The sequence below is a fragment of the Perca flavescens genome, chromosome 23 (genome assembly GCF_004354835.1).
Source record: "Perca flavescens isolate YP-PL-M2 chromosome 23, PFLA_1.0, whole genome shotgun sequence".
Taxonomy (NCBI): domain Eukaryota; kingdom Metazoa; phylum Chordata; class Actinopteri; order Perciformes; family Percidae; genus Perca; species Perca flavescens.
The window spans coordinates 12,119,609-12,135,376 of record NC_041353.1 but is presented as its reverse complement, the minus strand read 5'-3'; the positions used below and the strand labels follow the sequence as shown (position 1 = coordinate 12,135,376).

At 40.5% G+C, this 15,768-nt stretch overlaps 1 protein-coding gene across 1 annotated transcript in view; it reads right to left on the bottom strand.

The window, feature by feature from the left end:
- plxna4 (plexin A4) overlaps positions 1 to 15,768 on the bottom strand; it is a 256,842-nt gene that overhangs the window by 113,157 nt on the left and 127,917 nt on the right. Inside the window, exon 4 of the mRNA XM_028570912.1 lies at positions 2,974 to 3,102. Within this exon, the coding sequence (XP_028426713.1) occupies positions 2,974 to 3,102 (129 nt within the window). The remainder of the gene's footprint in view (positions 1 to 2,973; positions 3,103 to 15,768) is intronic.

Below are 15,768 nucleotides of genomic sequence, written 5' to 3'. Positions count from 1 at the left end.
TCATTTTAGTTTTAACTCTTTAGTGATTGCAGAGACTTGGAAACAGTGTTGTGTTTAAAAGTACGTCAGGACAGTACTGCTGGTAATAAAGCAGTACTGTAAAAGTGGTTATCAACCATCTGAATCTGCATGAAGAATCACATTTAATGGGTAACTGATAAACTCTACTGACTAGAGAAAACAGAAAGATATTGCAATGAAATTGGAAAAATATCATTATCAGTCAAATTAATTACGAAATTGATTAGTTAGCAAATATCGGTAATGACTTCAATATCATACAAAACAATTGTAGCAGCAATGTTTTAACCCTGACCTGTTGTTTAAACAAACATCAACATTATAAAGGGTTTGAATGATTTCCTTGAGTTGCCTTTATTATTTTGTTTTATAAACCCTTCAGCAGTCAAGTATGTGTTTGTGTTTATGTGTTGTGTGCATTAACTGGTTTCAACATCTGTGTGTATGGTAATTCCCAGATGATCCTTCTAAACAGTTAGTGGAGGTCAGCCCTCTAACTAGGCTAATAGACTAATTACGACGAAGGCCTTACACACACACACACACACACACACACACAAACACACACACACACACACATGCACACACACACACACGCACACACACACAAACACTATCAGCCGATAAAACCCACTTGGTAAGTTTTTTTTTCAATATAAGCTAATTGGCATGCAAATTACAAATGCTAAATTTGTAACACGATGTTGGGCGATAATGGCGAGACAAAAAGGAATCCAACATAATGGGAAGAAGTGAAAATTAAGTATTCCTAATAATTCATTTGTTATTCTGTAATATCTTCTGTAAGCCCAATTACACGCACTACAATCCAAAAGAGAGAAAAAAAACGAAATTCTTACATTGCTCGTTAACAGATTTGTACAAAAGAGGAAATGGATGTAATTGGATTCCATGACAAAACAGCATGCTAAATGTCCTTATTCTGCTAAATTGTGTCTCTCCCTTCCTCCTCTGCAGATCGACGGGCTGAGACCTCAGGAGAGGCAATGAGAGCTGCATTTGAAATGGCACCTTCTACTCACTGTCTGTCTGATATTTAATGTGTTATCTGGATGATCTGGGCTCTTGAAATGTGCTCATTTACACACATGCACACAAATAAATTGCACTACAGATTAGCAAATACTGACACTTTCATGGTGCCAGAGAAGTCTATAATCCGCTAAAGGTACAGACAGGGGCAACTGGGCTATCGCTGCCAACAAAACTACAGTGGCCTTCTGTGATTATGGGTGGCAGGAAATAAAGAGGAGGGAGAGGGGGAATGATATGCATATTATCTGAACTCAGAGCTTTTGCTATATTATTTCTAAAAGTCACATATAATATATAATATTGACCAATAAATTAGGCTACACTGGACTGAAAAGAGAGAGATCCATCATGGATTCTTCAACTGATGATTTGGGATTACTAGCTCTTTAACAGTACTTTAATGAACAGATAATGTTTGTGCTGAATAGTAAGAAGAATGTGTGTTTAATGTTCAACTACTTCTCCAGTCTCAGTTCTATTAAATCAGGTCTTAAGACTTTTCTTTTTACCAAACCCTTGTATTAAGTTAAATTTGGGACTATATACTATAATTATCTTGCTCTGCACTGTCTTGTTGTGTTATTATTTTTTTTTATCCTCTATTTTATTTTTACTTAAAACAACTAGTTACTTTACAAAACAATGTGTCTTTTTATGTTGAAATATAATGTAATAAGTCGATGCTCTTAGTTGTGTCTTTTTGTGTGTAATATAAAGAGAAAGTGAAAAACCAACACAGTAAGTAAGTAAGTCATGGCGGTGTGTGCATTTACGTCAGCAAAGCATGTGTGTTATGGACTTTCCATGGTGCTATTTTAGCAAGGTTTTGCCTCTGATAGAGGTTTTTACAGTCTCACTGTGTCTATGTCCATTACACAAAGTGCTGCTATTTTTCTCCACATTCCAGGTACTAAGAGAGATAGTGTGTATGTGTCAATCTGTATGTGCACAGACATACACACCAACACACACACACCAACACCAACACCAACACACACACACAGGCACACGCACACTTGCACGCGCACATGCACACACATACACACACGTGGACTGCGACCACTCTCTTGTCTCCCTATAATTCAAGACATTTAATCACTCCAACTCTACTCTCACAGTCTGTTTCTATAAAAAGACTTGTTCATGGCATCCAAATTGAGCGTCAGCGTCAGTTCTGGCAGGCTAACGCTATTGGCCAACAACACGGCCTCATCAGCTGATCTGCTCCAGCTGAGCTGCATCAGCTGATCTGCATCAGCGTATCAGCTGGTCAACTCCCCTCACTGCTAAATGGATATGCTCAAACAGGGCGCCCTATTTAAAGCAGATTCAGTTTGCTCCTAACTGCTTGCTGCTCACTTCTCTGCAGCCCGCCAGCTCCTCCTGCTCGTGTGTAACGTGGCAGTTGCTTTTATGTCATCATTGCTGCTTTGTTCATTTTGGGGAATAGTTCAGCTCTCACAGTCCTAAACTGTGTCAGCGTTCCCTAATGCTGCTGCTGTCCTCTGACTCTCTGCTATTTCATGGTGCTCATGAAAGGTCAGAGGAATCCCTGAACAGAGCCATACCGCCAAAATTTAATTCCGAATTTATCAACTTGAATTGCAATTTATTCAATAAAAATTGCCTAAATCATTTTTATTGTCATGTGTGTTCTTGATTTAATGGACCTAACAGAACAATCTATGTAATCCCTTTCTCTTCTCCAGCCAGGCAGTAATGGAATCCTCTATGCTACACCAAAGGTTATTGTTCCCTTTGACATAAGAAAATGATAAGTGGTTATGATATTGACTCAGCAGGGGGTACTTCTGTGTGTGTGTGTGTGTGTGTGTGTGTGTGTGTGTGTGTGTGTGTGTGTGTGTGTGAGTGTGCGTGTGCGTGCATGCGTCTGACCTGGGTCTCAGACATGACATAGAGGTAGTGGTGGGCTGAAGAGAAGGCCATGTCTCGGAGGATGGGTCCATTCTCCACCGCCTGTACAGTCTCATACTGCAGAGCACGAGAGGAGCCGTCAACCCGAATCTGGAAAAACACAGAAGCACATTAAGAATTAATTTGTTTAATATATGCATAATATTTCACTGCAGGGCTCTCATTGCTAGGTATTGTAATATTAACAATATTTTTATTTATTTTTGGGGCACTTTAGGCCTTTATTTGTATAGGACAGCTGAAGACATCAAGGGGGAGAGAGAGGGAACAACATGCAACAAAGGGCCGCAGGTCAGAGTCAAACCCGCGGCCGCTGCATTGAAGAGTACACCTCTATATATGGGCGCGCTCTACAAGGAGAGCTACCCAGGTGCCCAATATTAACAATATAAAAAAAAAAGAAACCTTTAAAACCATATATGACGTAAAATATCAACCAATTGTTAGATATTCATTGAATTAGTGCCAACTATAGATAAAGTTTTAATTTAAATTACTAAAAAATCCCATTGATTAACATTGAAATAAAGAATAGCTGAGGTAAAACAGAAGCAAAGGGAGAAAGAGTTTCCTTCCACAAGGAAGGACTTGGCAATGGATGCAATGTGACATCTAGGACAACAAAGAGTGCAATTAGGGACCAAGGTATCATTAAAAAAGGTACTTCTGAACATTGGTATTGACATAATTGCCCAGTTACTGTATACAGCCTTAGGATTTTTCCCATGCATCATGGCTTTCTGTGCTGTATCTGAGAAGCTCATCTTTCTCTATTGCAGTTCTAGCTATTCAAAAGTGATTACAGTAATTAGGCATCTGGGCAAGAGGTGTGGTTTGTGGGCCCCTAGGTGTGTTAACTCAGCAGAAAGTGCATGGAATTGGCCCCATGCACACATGGTGGTGTGATGGAAGTGTTCTTGGTTGAGCCCGGACATCTGCTTACATTGTCACACAAACGCAGGGTGTGTTGCAAATGATCCTTTCTAAATCTGGTCCTCTGGCTGCACTTTCCCAGTAACACATAACGTTGACACATACCTGCCTAAGCAACTTTCAGCACCCAGTAGAATACACACTCGCACTCACACACAGACCTGTGTGGGCTTGTGGACAGGTGTGAAGCAAGTCTTATTGTGTTGACTCTTGGTAGTTCATTGTGCTCTTCAGCACTTAAGGGTTCATGGGTAACAGGCACAAACAGGAGATAATTGGACAAGAAGCAGATGGTTGAGCAGACAGGTGAGTCACTTCATGATTATTTATTTATTTATTAATTAAGCTCTTTAAAAGGTCAAGAAGCCCTAACTGTTCCAAGTATATAAACTGAACCATTTACTTAAATGTGCAAAAGTGGTGCTGTACCCACTAAAAACTGGTCTGTGTTAGGGACCAGTCAATACAGTCATGCATTGCTAAGAAAACCAAATCAAATCAAAAATAGTTAAGGGAAAACAGTGTACACCATGTGTGAACCATGGTTCATGAAGCAAATCTCTCATCATTATCAAATAGCAAGTAGAATGAATGTTAGCTTTTTAGAAACACAATAAGCACATTTATGCTCCAGCCCCTGACTTTATTACACTTTACAGTCACAGAAAACAATCTACAACCATCAACTGCTCTACTATATAGTTCAGTGGAACCTTTCTTTGTCTTTGCTTAGTCAACCAACTATTGTATAGTAGAGAAAAAAAGCTTAGTACACAGGGTGCAGTTTATGTCCTTCCCTACTCCTGCTGCTTCTACTGATATCCAGTTTCACAACATGACATTTCTTTAAACAGGCACCATCTTTCACCCTGATTTCACCCTACTCTCTCTCTCTTCTTCTTTGTTTCTCAGTCATTCTTCCTCTCTCGCTCTGCCTCCTGCTTGGCTTGTGTACTGATCTTGATCTCAAAGGACCTTGAGTTCTTTTGTGCATCAAAGCCTCACACACTTTCACTGGGAACTATTGTATGCTCTTGGGTCAGTTGTAAAGAAAAGAACAGAAGGCGAATAGGACACAGAAAAAGAAAAGAGGGAGGTAGTAAGAAAGAAACTATCGCGCAAGCCAGGGCCAGATTCAGCAGGTGGGGTTATCTAATCTGCCTGATCGGGTGTTAATTTGAGGCGCTGTGCGTATGCGCACTACACAGCATGTGTGTGCATGTGAATGTATGCAAAGATGTGTGTGTATCAGCTTACCCTCACTGTATATGAGAGAAGTGTGGAGCCAATTGCAGAGCAGAGTTAAAGAGCAGACAGTCTATGTGAAAGGCTGGATATAGAGTTTTATTGTGTTAGGACAGATCCACAGTCACCAGGGAGCAGAGGGGTTTTAAGGGGAAGCTCCTGTATATTATCCCTCAATCTGACCACCAACAAAACAAATGAGCCACCAGGGAGTGCACAGCATGTCCAAAAGCATGCAACACAGGCACACTGGGACTGGAGGGGAATACGTAAGGGAAACGACTGATTGAAATCAAAGATCAGCGGACTTATTTGTACAGTAATTGGCACAAGTACTTAAAAGCAGTTTTACCCTGTGTTTTCTTTCATCACAGCAAAGTCATCCTGGGCTAGTAAGTTTTAAAACAACTGTTACTGCAGATTTCATCTCTCCTGATATTAAACTGCACTTCAAAGAAATATTCCAATACTCTCAAATATCCACCAGCAGCAGCAAGTTCTGAGAATTAAACTGAAAATAAACAGATAGTACATGAGTTGTATTACTACAACACCACACAAACAAAAAGCCTACTCAGCATAAACTGAACCAAAACCAAACAACCAAAGTCAAAGCTAATGATTTAGTTTTTTTATTGAAATGACTAATCCTAGTTTCATTTTCAGCAACAATAATTATCAATATATCTTAAAGTCATTGTTCATCATCTTAAAATCATTAAGACAGCTACGGTGGTGCTAGCCAATATTATCTGATTCCTTTTCAACAGTAATAAAGTGGATTAGCTGCTCTATGCTAAATGGATTACAATGCTAATCTCTGCTATCACATTAGCACTACACAATAGACATTCACTGCCAGACAGACTTAATTTTGCCTCTGAGTAGTGGGAAGGTGAGAGATGCATCGGCCCACACATAAATGCAGACATACAAATAAGGATGCTGTTCACACAAGCTGCTGCGTCAATAAAAACACTGGCATTTCACTCTTTCTTCTTTTTCTTTCTCACACACACACACACACACACACACACACACACACACACACACACACACAGAGTCTGGCTGGAGCTACTCATATGGTAATGTCGGATACTCTGGGGAGGGTGTCGAGAGAGTTACTGGGGCTTTTGACTCAGGGAGCACACTTCCTCAGCTCTGCAAAATAGGTGTAGTAAACACTTCTTCGATAGCTCTGTATGTGTCTGGATCTGTATGTGTATGTATCTGTGGAAGAAATCCATGTTAAATCACAGATCATACAGTGAAAATACTTGTCCTCCATCAAGCGACCACCGTGGCCATAAACTGTATCCCCCTAGTGGCTCTGAGAGATAACTACACTAACACCATCACTGAAGACAGACATAGAGACAGTGGCTTCTACAATAAAAATGCAGTATAGATGCACCTCAAGTATCTTCCTCTGTGATCTTGAGTGTCTTCCAAGCTATTTAGACCTTTTGAGATCAGTGGCTATCCTTTATTTTTTGGGGATCTACCATTACATTAGAACATATTGTGAAGGCAGTGTTGATACTGTATATCAGAAACACTCATAACTATAGATACATTTAAATAACAGTTGCAGTGTTACAGCTCAGAAAAAAACAAATACAATGTACCATGTGCAGATGGTATTTCTGCTTCAAATTTGTCAATGAAAAATAATGTGCTCAAAGTGACTATCTCCCTCTCTCCATGGGGCTAACAGCTAGCAGAAGGTGTGATACAGACAGGGAAGCCATTCCGGTGTGAAAAACCACAGGAGTACCCTCTCTCAGTTTCCTAGTATTGGCACTGTGCACCACAGAAGCACATGGAAATTACCACTCTTCCTCTGACTGAAAAGTGTACTGGTAGAGTCTTTATCTTACTATACATATGCTGTTCAACAGAATAAAATTACTGAAACACCTGTGGTTCAATTATTTATCTTATGTTGTACAATAAAATCAATAGCATTTATGCTGGAAAAATGCAAATTATATCGAGCATACAAAATATAATATATCAAACATACAGATCTAAGAAAGAACTTCTAATCTATTTAAATTCTATTATCAAGTTATTGCAAAGTCAAAAGTCACTGATTGCTTGCTTTGCCATTGTCTGAATCCAACAGACACCTTACATATCTTAGGTCAATTATGTTGTTGCCCTTCTGGAACTTTCTTCCGAAAGTGAAAATTGCACTTTTGACCTCTTCTATTCATTTTAGATAAGCTCTGAGAACTGATGTGCCATTATGTAGAAATGACTTGACTCAAGTGGTGAGATGGATTTTTACCATTTTAGGAGTAGTCTAATCAATCCTCAGGAGACATAAAAAATACTGCTGTAGTAGTGTTATTGCAGATAGTGGTTGTGGCTAAGTGCAGGAAATACACAGTCAAAACTACCCCCTCTTGACAAGACCACATGGGGAAACAGCAAATTGAAAGTGTGCTTCTTAAAACATACAATAACTGAAGGGGAGGAACTGTGTGTGTGTTTCGGAGTGAGGACTGTAAGAGTGATTGGAGAATTGTGTCCTTTGTGCTGGTTATGGCATGGGTTTTGGGGTGGCAAAAGGAGAGCTAGTCACACAGAGTTGCAGTCTGTTAAGCATGGCACCCACACTAAGACAACATGGCTGGAACACACACCATGACCAACATGCTGCTGGTGGAAGCCAGAATAAGCTGCTGACTATGGTATCACTGTGGTCTGACATGGGCTGTGCAACCACAGTGAGGTGAGTGGGCTGGAGAAGAATGTCATCCAAAGTCACACAGCATGCTGGGAAACCTAAATTACCACAGAATTTCTGCGAGGAACTCCATCAAATCCCTGAAACGTGCATGGGCAAACCCAGTGTCAGTGCCAGCATTTCTGCAGCCAAAAAGAGTAATGAACCTTCTTTTCTGCTAGATATCCACATAATAAAATGATAAGTATTGTTCCAAAATGTACTTACAATACAAGATGCTTTAAAATAAAATTGTATTTAATAACTAGGGTATTGCAGTATATTGGTAATCATTCACCAATGGAAGTTCAGGAATTGTGTTAAAGTGACCATATTATGCAAATTTTCAGGTTCATAATTGTAATTTGAGATTGTATCAGAATAGGTTTACATGGTTTCATTTTCAAAAAACACCATATTTTTGTTTTTTTGCACATTGCTGCAGCTCCTCTTTTCACCCTGTGTCAGGTCTCTGTTTTAGCTACAGAGTGAGACCTCTCAACTTCTGTAAGATCTTTGTTGTCAGTCGCACATGCGCAGTAGCTAGATAAGGATTACATGAGCTAGCTAGCTGTTTCTCTTACTTCGGCCTGTACAAGGCAGGATTAGCCAGGAGACTTCTTCTAAACGAGGGCGCGTGGAATACCTGCAGAACAGGGACATGTAAGTAGTTCTATAGAGTTTATTTGGTAGATGAGGGTGAATTTGTGTGTTGTAGCAATGTTTTGCCATTGAGAACAAGCTAGCATGCTAACGGTTAGCCCCCTAGGCCCCTCGTTTCGGCTAGTGACGTAGAAAGCCGAGCAGATTTTGAACAGCTCACCCGGAGACTGAAGGCAGGACACATTCAGAAACTCGTAACTCACTCAAAACAGCATGGATGGTTGTTTTTTTCAAAGTTTGTATGCGTGTGGAAGCACCAAAGACACAAATCATAATATTGGCACAAACATTTAACTGAAAACAAAGGTAAATCATGTTGTAAATGTCTATTACATCTGTAAAACTACTTCTTAGTTTAACACACCTACCATACCTACTGTAGCTGTGCATGGAATTAGTTTTACAAAGCAAGTGTTTATTATTTATATTTTGCTGGTACATATTTGGGATAAACCGGCTGCTGTTGCCTTTCCCTATGGGACTCAAACCAGGTCACAATGTGCACACAGAGATCTCCTGGGGTCTCCTCTGTAAGCCCTTGGGTTTCTACCCTGTTCAAGATATCAATCAGAAACATTTTGGAGCGCCAATGAACAGCATAGCCACATGCTAAATGCCAATGTAAGCCAACCACACTTTGCTCAAGTTTTGACCCTCTTTGTCCAACCACAGCAGAGTGTTAGGTATTCAACCAGACAAGGCAAGACATGCAATATAAGAGCTTAGAAAGAGAGACAGACAGACAGACAGAGACAACTGAGAACATTCACTGTGAAAGAGACATGAAAAGAAACAACGTATCGTCACTACATAATGGCAATGTGTCTCTCCACGCATTCTATTCATACCGACAGCAATACAATGGTGGCTGTCTGATTGCCCAAATCTGTCCAGCTCACTGAAACATATGGCAGACTGAGAGAAATGAGGCTGAGGAGGCGGACTGGATCCATCTCTCAGTGTCAATCAATGCCAGGACAAACTCTCCACTTCCACATTCAATGCCTCAATATATAGCTCTAGGCGAGATGGACTGGTGCGAGACTAGTGGGGGGCGTGTGGATGATTTGACATTAATCTCAGGGTATTAACGAGGATGTGGCAAACTAATGTAGGATGCCAGGCTGTTCATTCGTCAGCATTGCTGGAGCAGAGAATCACATATGATCTGCTATTCATCGCCAGGAGTTATCACAGAAAATAAAAGACAGACACGTGTTTTTATTCTGTCTGAGACGAAGACTGGCCAGAGAGGAAGGCACTAAACATATGTGATTTCTAAAACAAGTACTGCAGGTGACACATGAATGACTAATGTCATGGTACTTCAACACCTACAATGTCTTTTGGCATAGTATTTTATTTTTTATGACAAGCTATAATGGAGACATCTTGCAGTTATCCAAAGGTGCAACATGAACTCAATGCTTTACTGCTTTCCTTTATGGAAGTAACATATTCATTCAGTTCATTAAAGACACTTTACAAACCCCCCCTTCTTTCCCCCATCCTTCCTTCCTTCTGGCTTGACTCTTCTCTCTATAGGAGGATGAGTGGGCAAAAAAAACCCACAGAGTCAAAGGGAACTCATTCTGTGCTTTAAATTACTATTCTCTGTTTTATGTTTGCGATTAGGCATATCTGCTACACAGCAGGATTTTAATTAATGCAATTCCCCCCCGATGCCTGCACTGTGAGAGAAGGTGCTTTGTGGGTGCAAATCAGGGAAATGTCATTGTTAGTAGGGAAGTATATACAAAGACTTGCATTGGCAGCATCGCACCTAGACAGAAATTTGACCTCTACATGGCCCTCCTGTTGGGTTTGGTTTCAAAAAGGTTAATCCTCTGCAGATGTTTTATTTTGGTTAGGTTGTTAAGGCACAGGAGGTTAAAAGAGAATTCTGGAAAACCTGGCCTGGGTGTGACTGTGTCAGTGCAGCAGCAAAACAAAGTAACTAAGGAGGAAGAGGAGCGTTGCATAAATACAGGTACTCAGGAATTTGTTTTTAATGTTTTAACTTTTGTGCGTGATGAAAACATACAGGCACTTATGTTTGTTGCTATTGGTGCTATTTCAGTCTCCACCACCTCACATCTGGGATCTAATACAGCACAGAGCCGCAGGGGGACCCCTGGCTCAGTGACTGACCGTTGTGGCATTAAAGGTGTGGTACCTGTTAGCCTCTAGGTCCATACGGCCTACTAATCTAACCGTATCCCCCTGCTGAGAAGTAGACAGAAAAAGCAAGGAGAGAGGCAAAGAGAAGGACAAGAATGTCATTGTGAGGGATGATTGTGTTGGTTGTGAAAGAGGACAATTGTCTGGAGGCTTCCTAACTTATTTCTCCCCCTGCTCTCCTCTCCTTACTCATTTTCCCCAATGGCTTCAGAAGGTGAGTAGCAGGTCTCCCTGCTATCATTCCCTTTACTGCTGAGCTGCTTTAGAGCACTGTGACCAGGCAGGGGGCTCACAGCTCAGCTTATGTTACTCATTTTCCTACTCTGCTATTGCTTTTGCTCTTTTTCCCTCTCTCTCTCTCTCTCTCTCTCTCTCTCTCTCTCTCTCTCTCTCTCTCTCTCTCTCTCTCTCTCATTCTGTCTCAATCTGTAAGTCATGAAGTTAACTAAAATACCTGCATATCCTTATGGCCAGTTCAATCTTTAGAACATTTGTGACCCCTTGACTTCTAACAACTCACTCAGTTTCTCTGATTTATACTTTTCCTTCTGTTCTTTTCAAAATGTCATCCTCTCTTTCTTGGTATGTTTGTTGCAGTCTCTATTCCTCTTCTGCTGGAACGTTGCATTTGGTATGTTGTCTTAGATTCATCTGCCTTTTTCAGACTGAAAACTTTTCACAAATAAAAAGCCTTGCAAACTTGATGGGTTGTTTTTTCATTTCTCCCTGCAAATCCTTTTGGTATACTGTATAGTTATTGATGGTACCCATGTTTCCAGATAATATAGAAAAAGGGCCTGCCACTTGATAATGTAATCTATGTGGAAGTGGACAGGAAGGGCTCTTAATAATAATAATGTACTTTATTTGTCCCCTCGGGTAAATTCATGTTTTCAGAGAGAAATGTCACAATGTTGGGTCACTGCAGCACAGCGCCCCAGGCAGTAAGGGTTTCGGTGCCTTGCTTAAGGGCACCTCGGCAGTGGCCAGTAGATAAACTTGCACCTCTCTAGCTTTCAGTTCACACTTCGTACCTGGCCCATCCGGAACATCAAGTCAATAAGACAAAACACTCACACATGTATTCAATGTGCAGAATGAACTGTAAAAAGCCTTTCTTTGCATGGACAATTGCCCCTTTCCAATTCATTATTCAAAAACGGTTCATTTTCTTGTTCCTTTCCCTTTCAGTCACCTCTTTTTGTTCTCATTGTCTTAGTTTCTTTGTCAATCAATTTTTCAGTTTTGCCATTTTTCCTCGCAATAGGCATCACTCTATTACTTTTACTGTGCAGAGGACATGTCAGAGCATTTCTCTCTCTACACAACCCTTCTATTCCTCGTCCTTCTGTCTTTTCCTATCCAATTCCTCTTTCCCTGTCTCATTAGAGCCGCAGCAGGGTGTTAGAGGCGACAGGTAGAGATCTCCTGACAGACCTCATTTAGTGAAGACAAATACCTGGCCTGGCTCAGAAAAACCCTTACGCACATTTCTCTTTCAAACCAATTATTTCCTCTACTGTTTTTCTTTTCTTTCACCGTTATTCGACAGTGATAAGAGCTGCTGTTCCCGCCACTGCTGCTGTAACCACTAGCTGGGACTCAAGGACCCCACAGAAGCAATGGCATAATTTGAGCACACATCACCACCTGTGTCTCTAATAGTGGTGCAACCTGGTGCAGTGATACAGAGTGGTCTGCACCCCATTATATTTTGTGACCAGAGGCCACTGTTTGAAAGCTAAAAGGCTTTGGGAGCCATTAATGAAGTCAACATGCTCCCCACAGTAGTGAGGGCACCAAATCAGTCTATTGTGTCGAATCAAGACTTGGCCTTTCAGGCGACACAGCAGTGCTCAAAACCCAGAGCTATGGATGCCATTCATTTGTAAGATACGGCCGGAAAACTGTTTCAGCAGGTTGAATAGCATAAATACAGCCTGTTGAGTATAATCATGTTGAGATTACACTCAGGGAGCTTTATTTTGTGTGTGTGTCTGTGTGTGGTCCTATACAAGTGTATACAAGTGTGCACCCAGGAAGCTGGACATATGGCAGAGCAAGAGTTGGCATCTTTGATGTGAGAGAAGCAAGGGAAGAGAAGAAATTGGAGGTTGAGGTGGAAAAGATGGAAATATCTACCTCCACCACTATTTTTCTCCATGTACATGAAATAGGTTACACTTATTCTATTTATTGTGACAGTTTTCTATACTAATAGCATGAAGTCATAAATATTACTGACTTCCAGTTAAATGAGAAAAAAAATATAGAACTATGTGGTTGTTTTTTTTTGCATTAATGACCATTAATTGGAGTTGCTGTTTATCACAACACTGCTCCCTCATTTCCCTGCTTCGTTTCCTCTCACAATGACTGGCACTCAGCCTTTAGATGGAGGAACTTTACAGCCAAAATCTCTGCCCAAAGCACAGAGAGCATATGTGCATGGAAGCTTGTTTGGGAAGTTGGTAAGGTCTGAGCTGAAGACTGAAAAAGAAAAAGTCCAAAAAGTCCCACATGTATACAGGACAATATTGCCCATTCATCCACGGAGTCACATAAGTAAACTAAATGGTATTTATATGAGTTGACCACATCCTGCTTTGTTTACTGTCAATCACCAATTTAAAGGAGACACAACTAAGATAACCTAAGGTCATGATTAATTGGACACACAAAAATAGGAAAACTTTAGCTCAACCTCACATAGAACAGGTATCTAGCTCTCTTCAGGAACTTCAGATGAATATGAGCTCTTTACATAATGGTCTGTTGACAGACTTTGATCAGCATTCACAGGGTCATCTCACAAACACACCCAATGTGACCTATATCCATCTCTATGTAAGGTTGTGTTTCACAACACAATAACAGTGGTTCATTCTTTCATCTTAACAGAGCAAACTCAATAGGCTTTTCTTGATTGGAGCATACTCTGTTTCTATATAAGTCAATCAGTAGTCTATCCAACCATGATAGTGGTGAAGGGTCAAAGTCCCCAAAGAGATGTCTGGGTCTGATAATGAGCTACTGACAAGGCTCAGATCAACTTTAGCCAAGGGATGACTTTGAGAACTCTTTAATCCCTATTTATCCAGAATATGCTTTGTTTTAGTAGTTATTTATCACTTTCTTTTACTGCTTATCAGTCTGTCCTTTTCTCTCTGGTCAATACTAATTTTCGGCTTGTTTACGAGGGTAAACACAGCAGTTCATTGACTTCAAGGGTGTGATTTGTTTCCTAGGAGATAACCACAAATATATAAATACACAATGAGACACATTCACAAATTTACGCTCAAACATGCACAAAGAAAATTTCAAGAAAGAGTCAACAAACCTGAACCTTTAATTGTTCAGCCACAACAAATTAAGATATGAGGGGAGAGGGCAGTGTGTGTCTGTGTGTTCAGGTGTGTGAATAATAGATGTGGAGCTGAGAGCCAGATGCTGTCTGAGAGCAGACATCACCCTGGATCCTGTTACCACACACTGCCATCAGAATAACTCTGGAGACACAAGTGCACACACACACACACACACACACACACACACACACACACACACACACACACACACACACACACACACACACACACCATGCACCAAGTTTAGGCATTGATACACATGCACAGGGCTATTTATGTGCACGGTCCTGTGCACACACAGTCACATATACACAGTGACCTTTCTGTTTGTCAACACAACACCATGTCTTTCCTGTGTCTTTGCTCAGGTGTAATCACACCTCAGTTCAGTAATATGATCAATGGGAAATTAAACTCTTTTTAAAAAGAGGTGAAGTTGATAAAGTACACATTTATGCAGCAATATTCCTGAGAGCAGTGGTACAATATTCTACTGGGGTCACCCTCAGAAAGACTACAGTAGATTCAGTACAGACACACATACATGCACACATGTTAAATCTAATGATCGCTGACTGAAGCTGAAGATCACACATGCTCATGAATTCATGAATTACAAATAGTCTTTCTTTCGGACTTGTGCAGAATTGTGTGTGTGTGTGTGTGTGTGTTTGTGTGTGCACCAGCATATATGGGAAGCATTCATTGCCTACCCTTCAGTTTTATGTTGCGGTGATTTATGAGGTTCCCACCAAAGTTTCTAATTAAATAGGGAAGCACCTCACAACCAATTCCTCAGAGATAAGCAGGTGTGAATTTCTGTGTTCCCTCCTTATTGTCTGTGCTACAGCAGTGTGTACGTGTGCATGAAGTATACGCGCATGTGTCCGTGTGTATATTCCGCCAAGGGCGCTTCCTTTTTCTCTCTCATCTCTCCTCTTTGCCTTTATTCCTTTATTAAACAGACTTCCTCTATTACACCTGTTTTCCTACTGAAGTGAAAAATTGCATTGCTGGCATAGCAGGGGACAGAGAGAGGGAGACAAAGACACAGGCTGAGAGTGAGAAAATGAAAAACAAGGAGAGTGAGGACAGGTAGAGCGAGGAATAACACTGCAGCAAACCCTCAAGGCATGTGCTATAATAATGGAATCATTGGAGGAAAGAAGGAGAGACTGAGAAAGAGCAAGAAGAATAAAGGCCAATGTCCACTGAAAATTGTTTGGATCATTTCAATGAAGGCTGTGTGTGTGTAGGAACAAATACATAACTGGTTGATATAATGTTTTCAGAGTCCACCTGATACAGGAGCAGCAGGAGCCGTGCCTGAGCCTAAGTATTCCTTAGTGTTATTTTTGCCACATAATTAACTTCATTCATTTAGCTTACAGTAGTATATTTATGGTGAAACTGCATAAATGGCTGAAACATAAATTATAATTTATTTTGAGTAAAAGTGCTATGGAAGTATTATATTTACCCACAAAGAAACCCCCCACGGCTAAAAATGAAATGTGTTTTTAGGAGCTTCTATAAATCTAATATTGTATCCCTTTTTTGACACATATGATTAAAACTGCAGTATCATTTTCCTTTTTTGGACTCAACCATCAGACAAAAGATAACAAT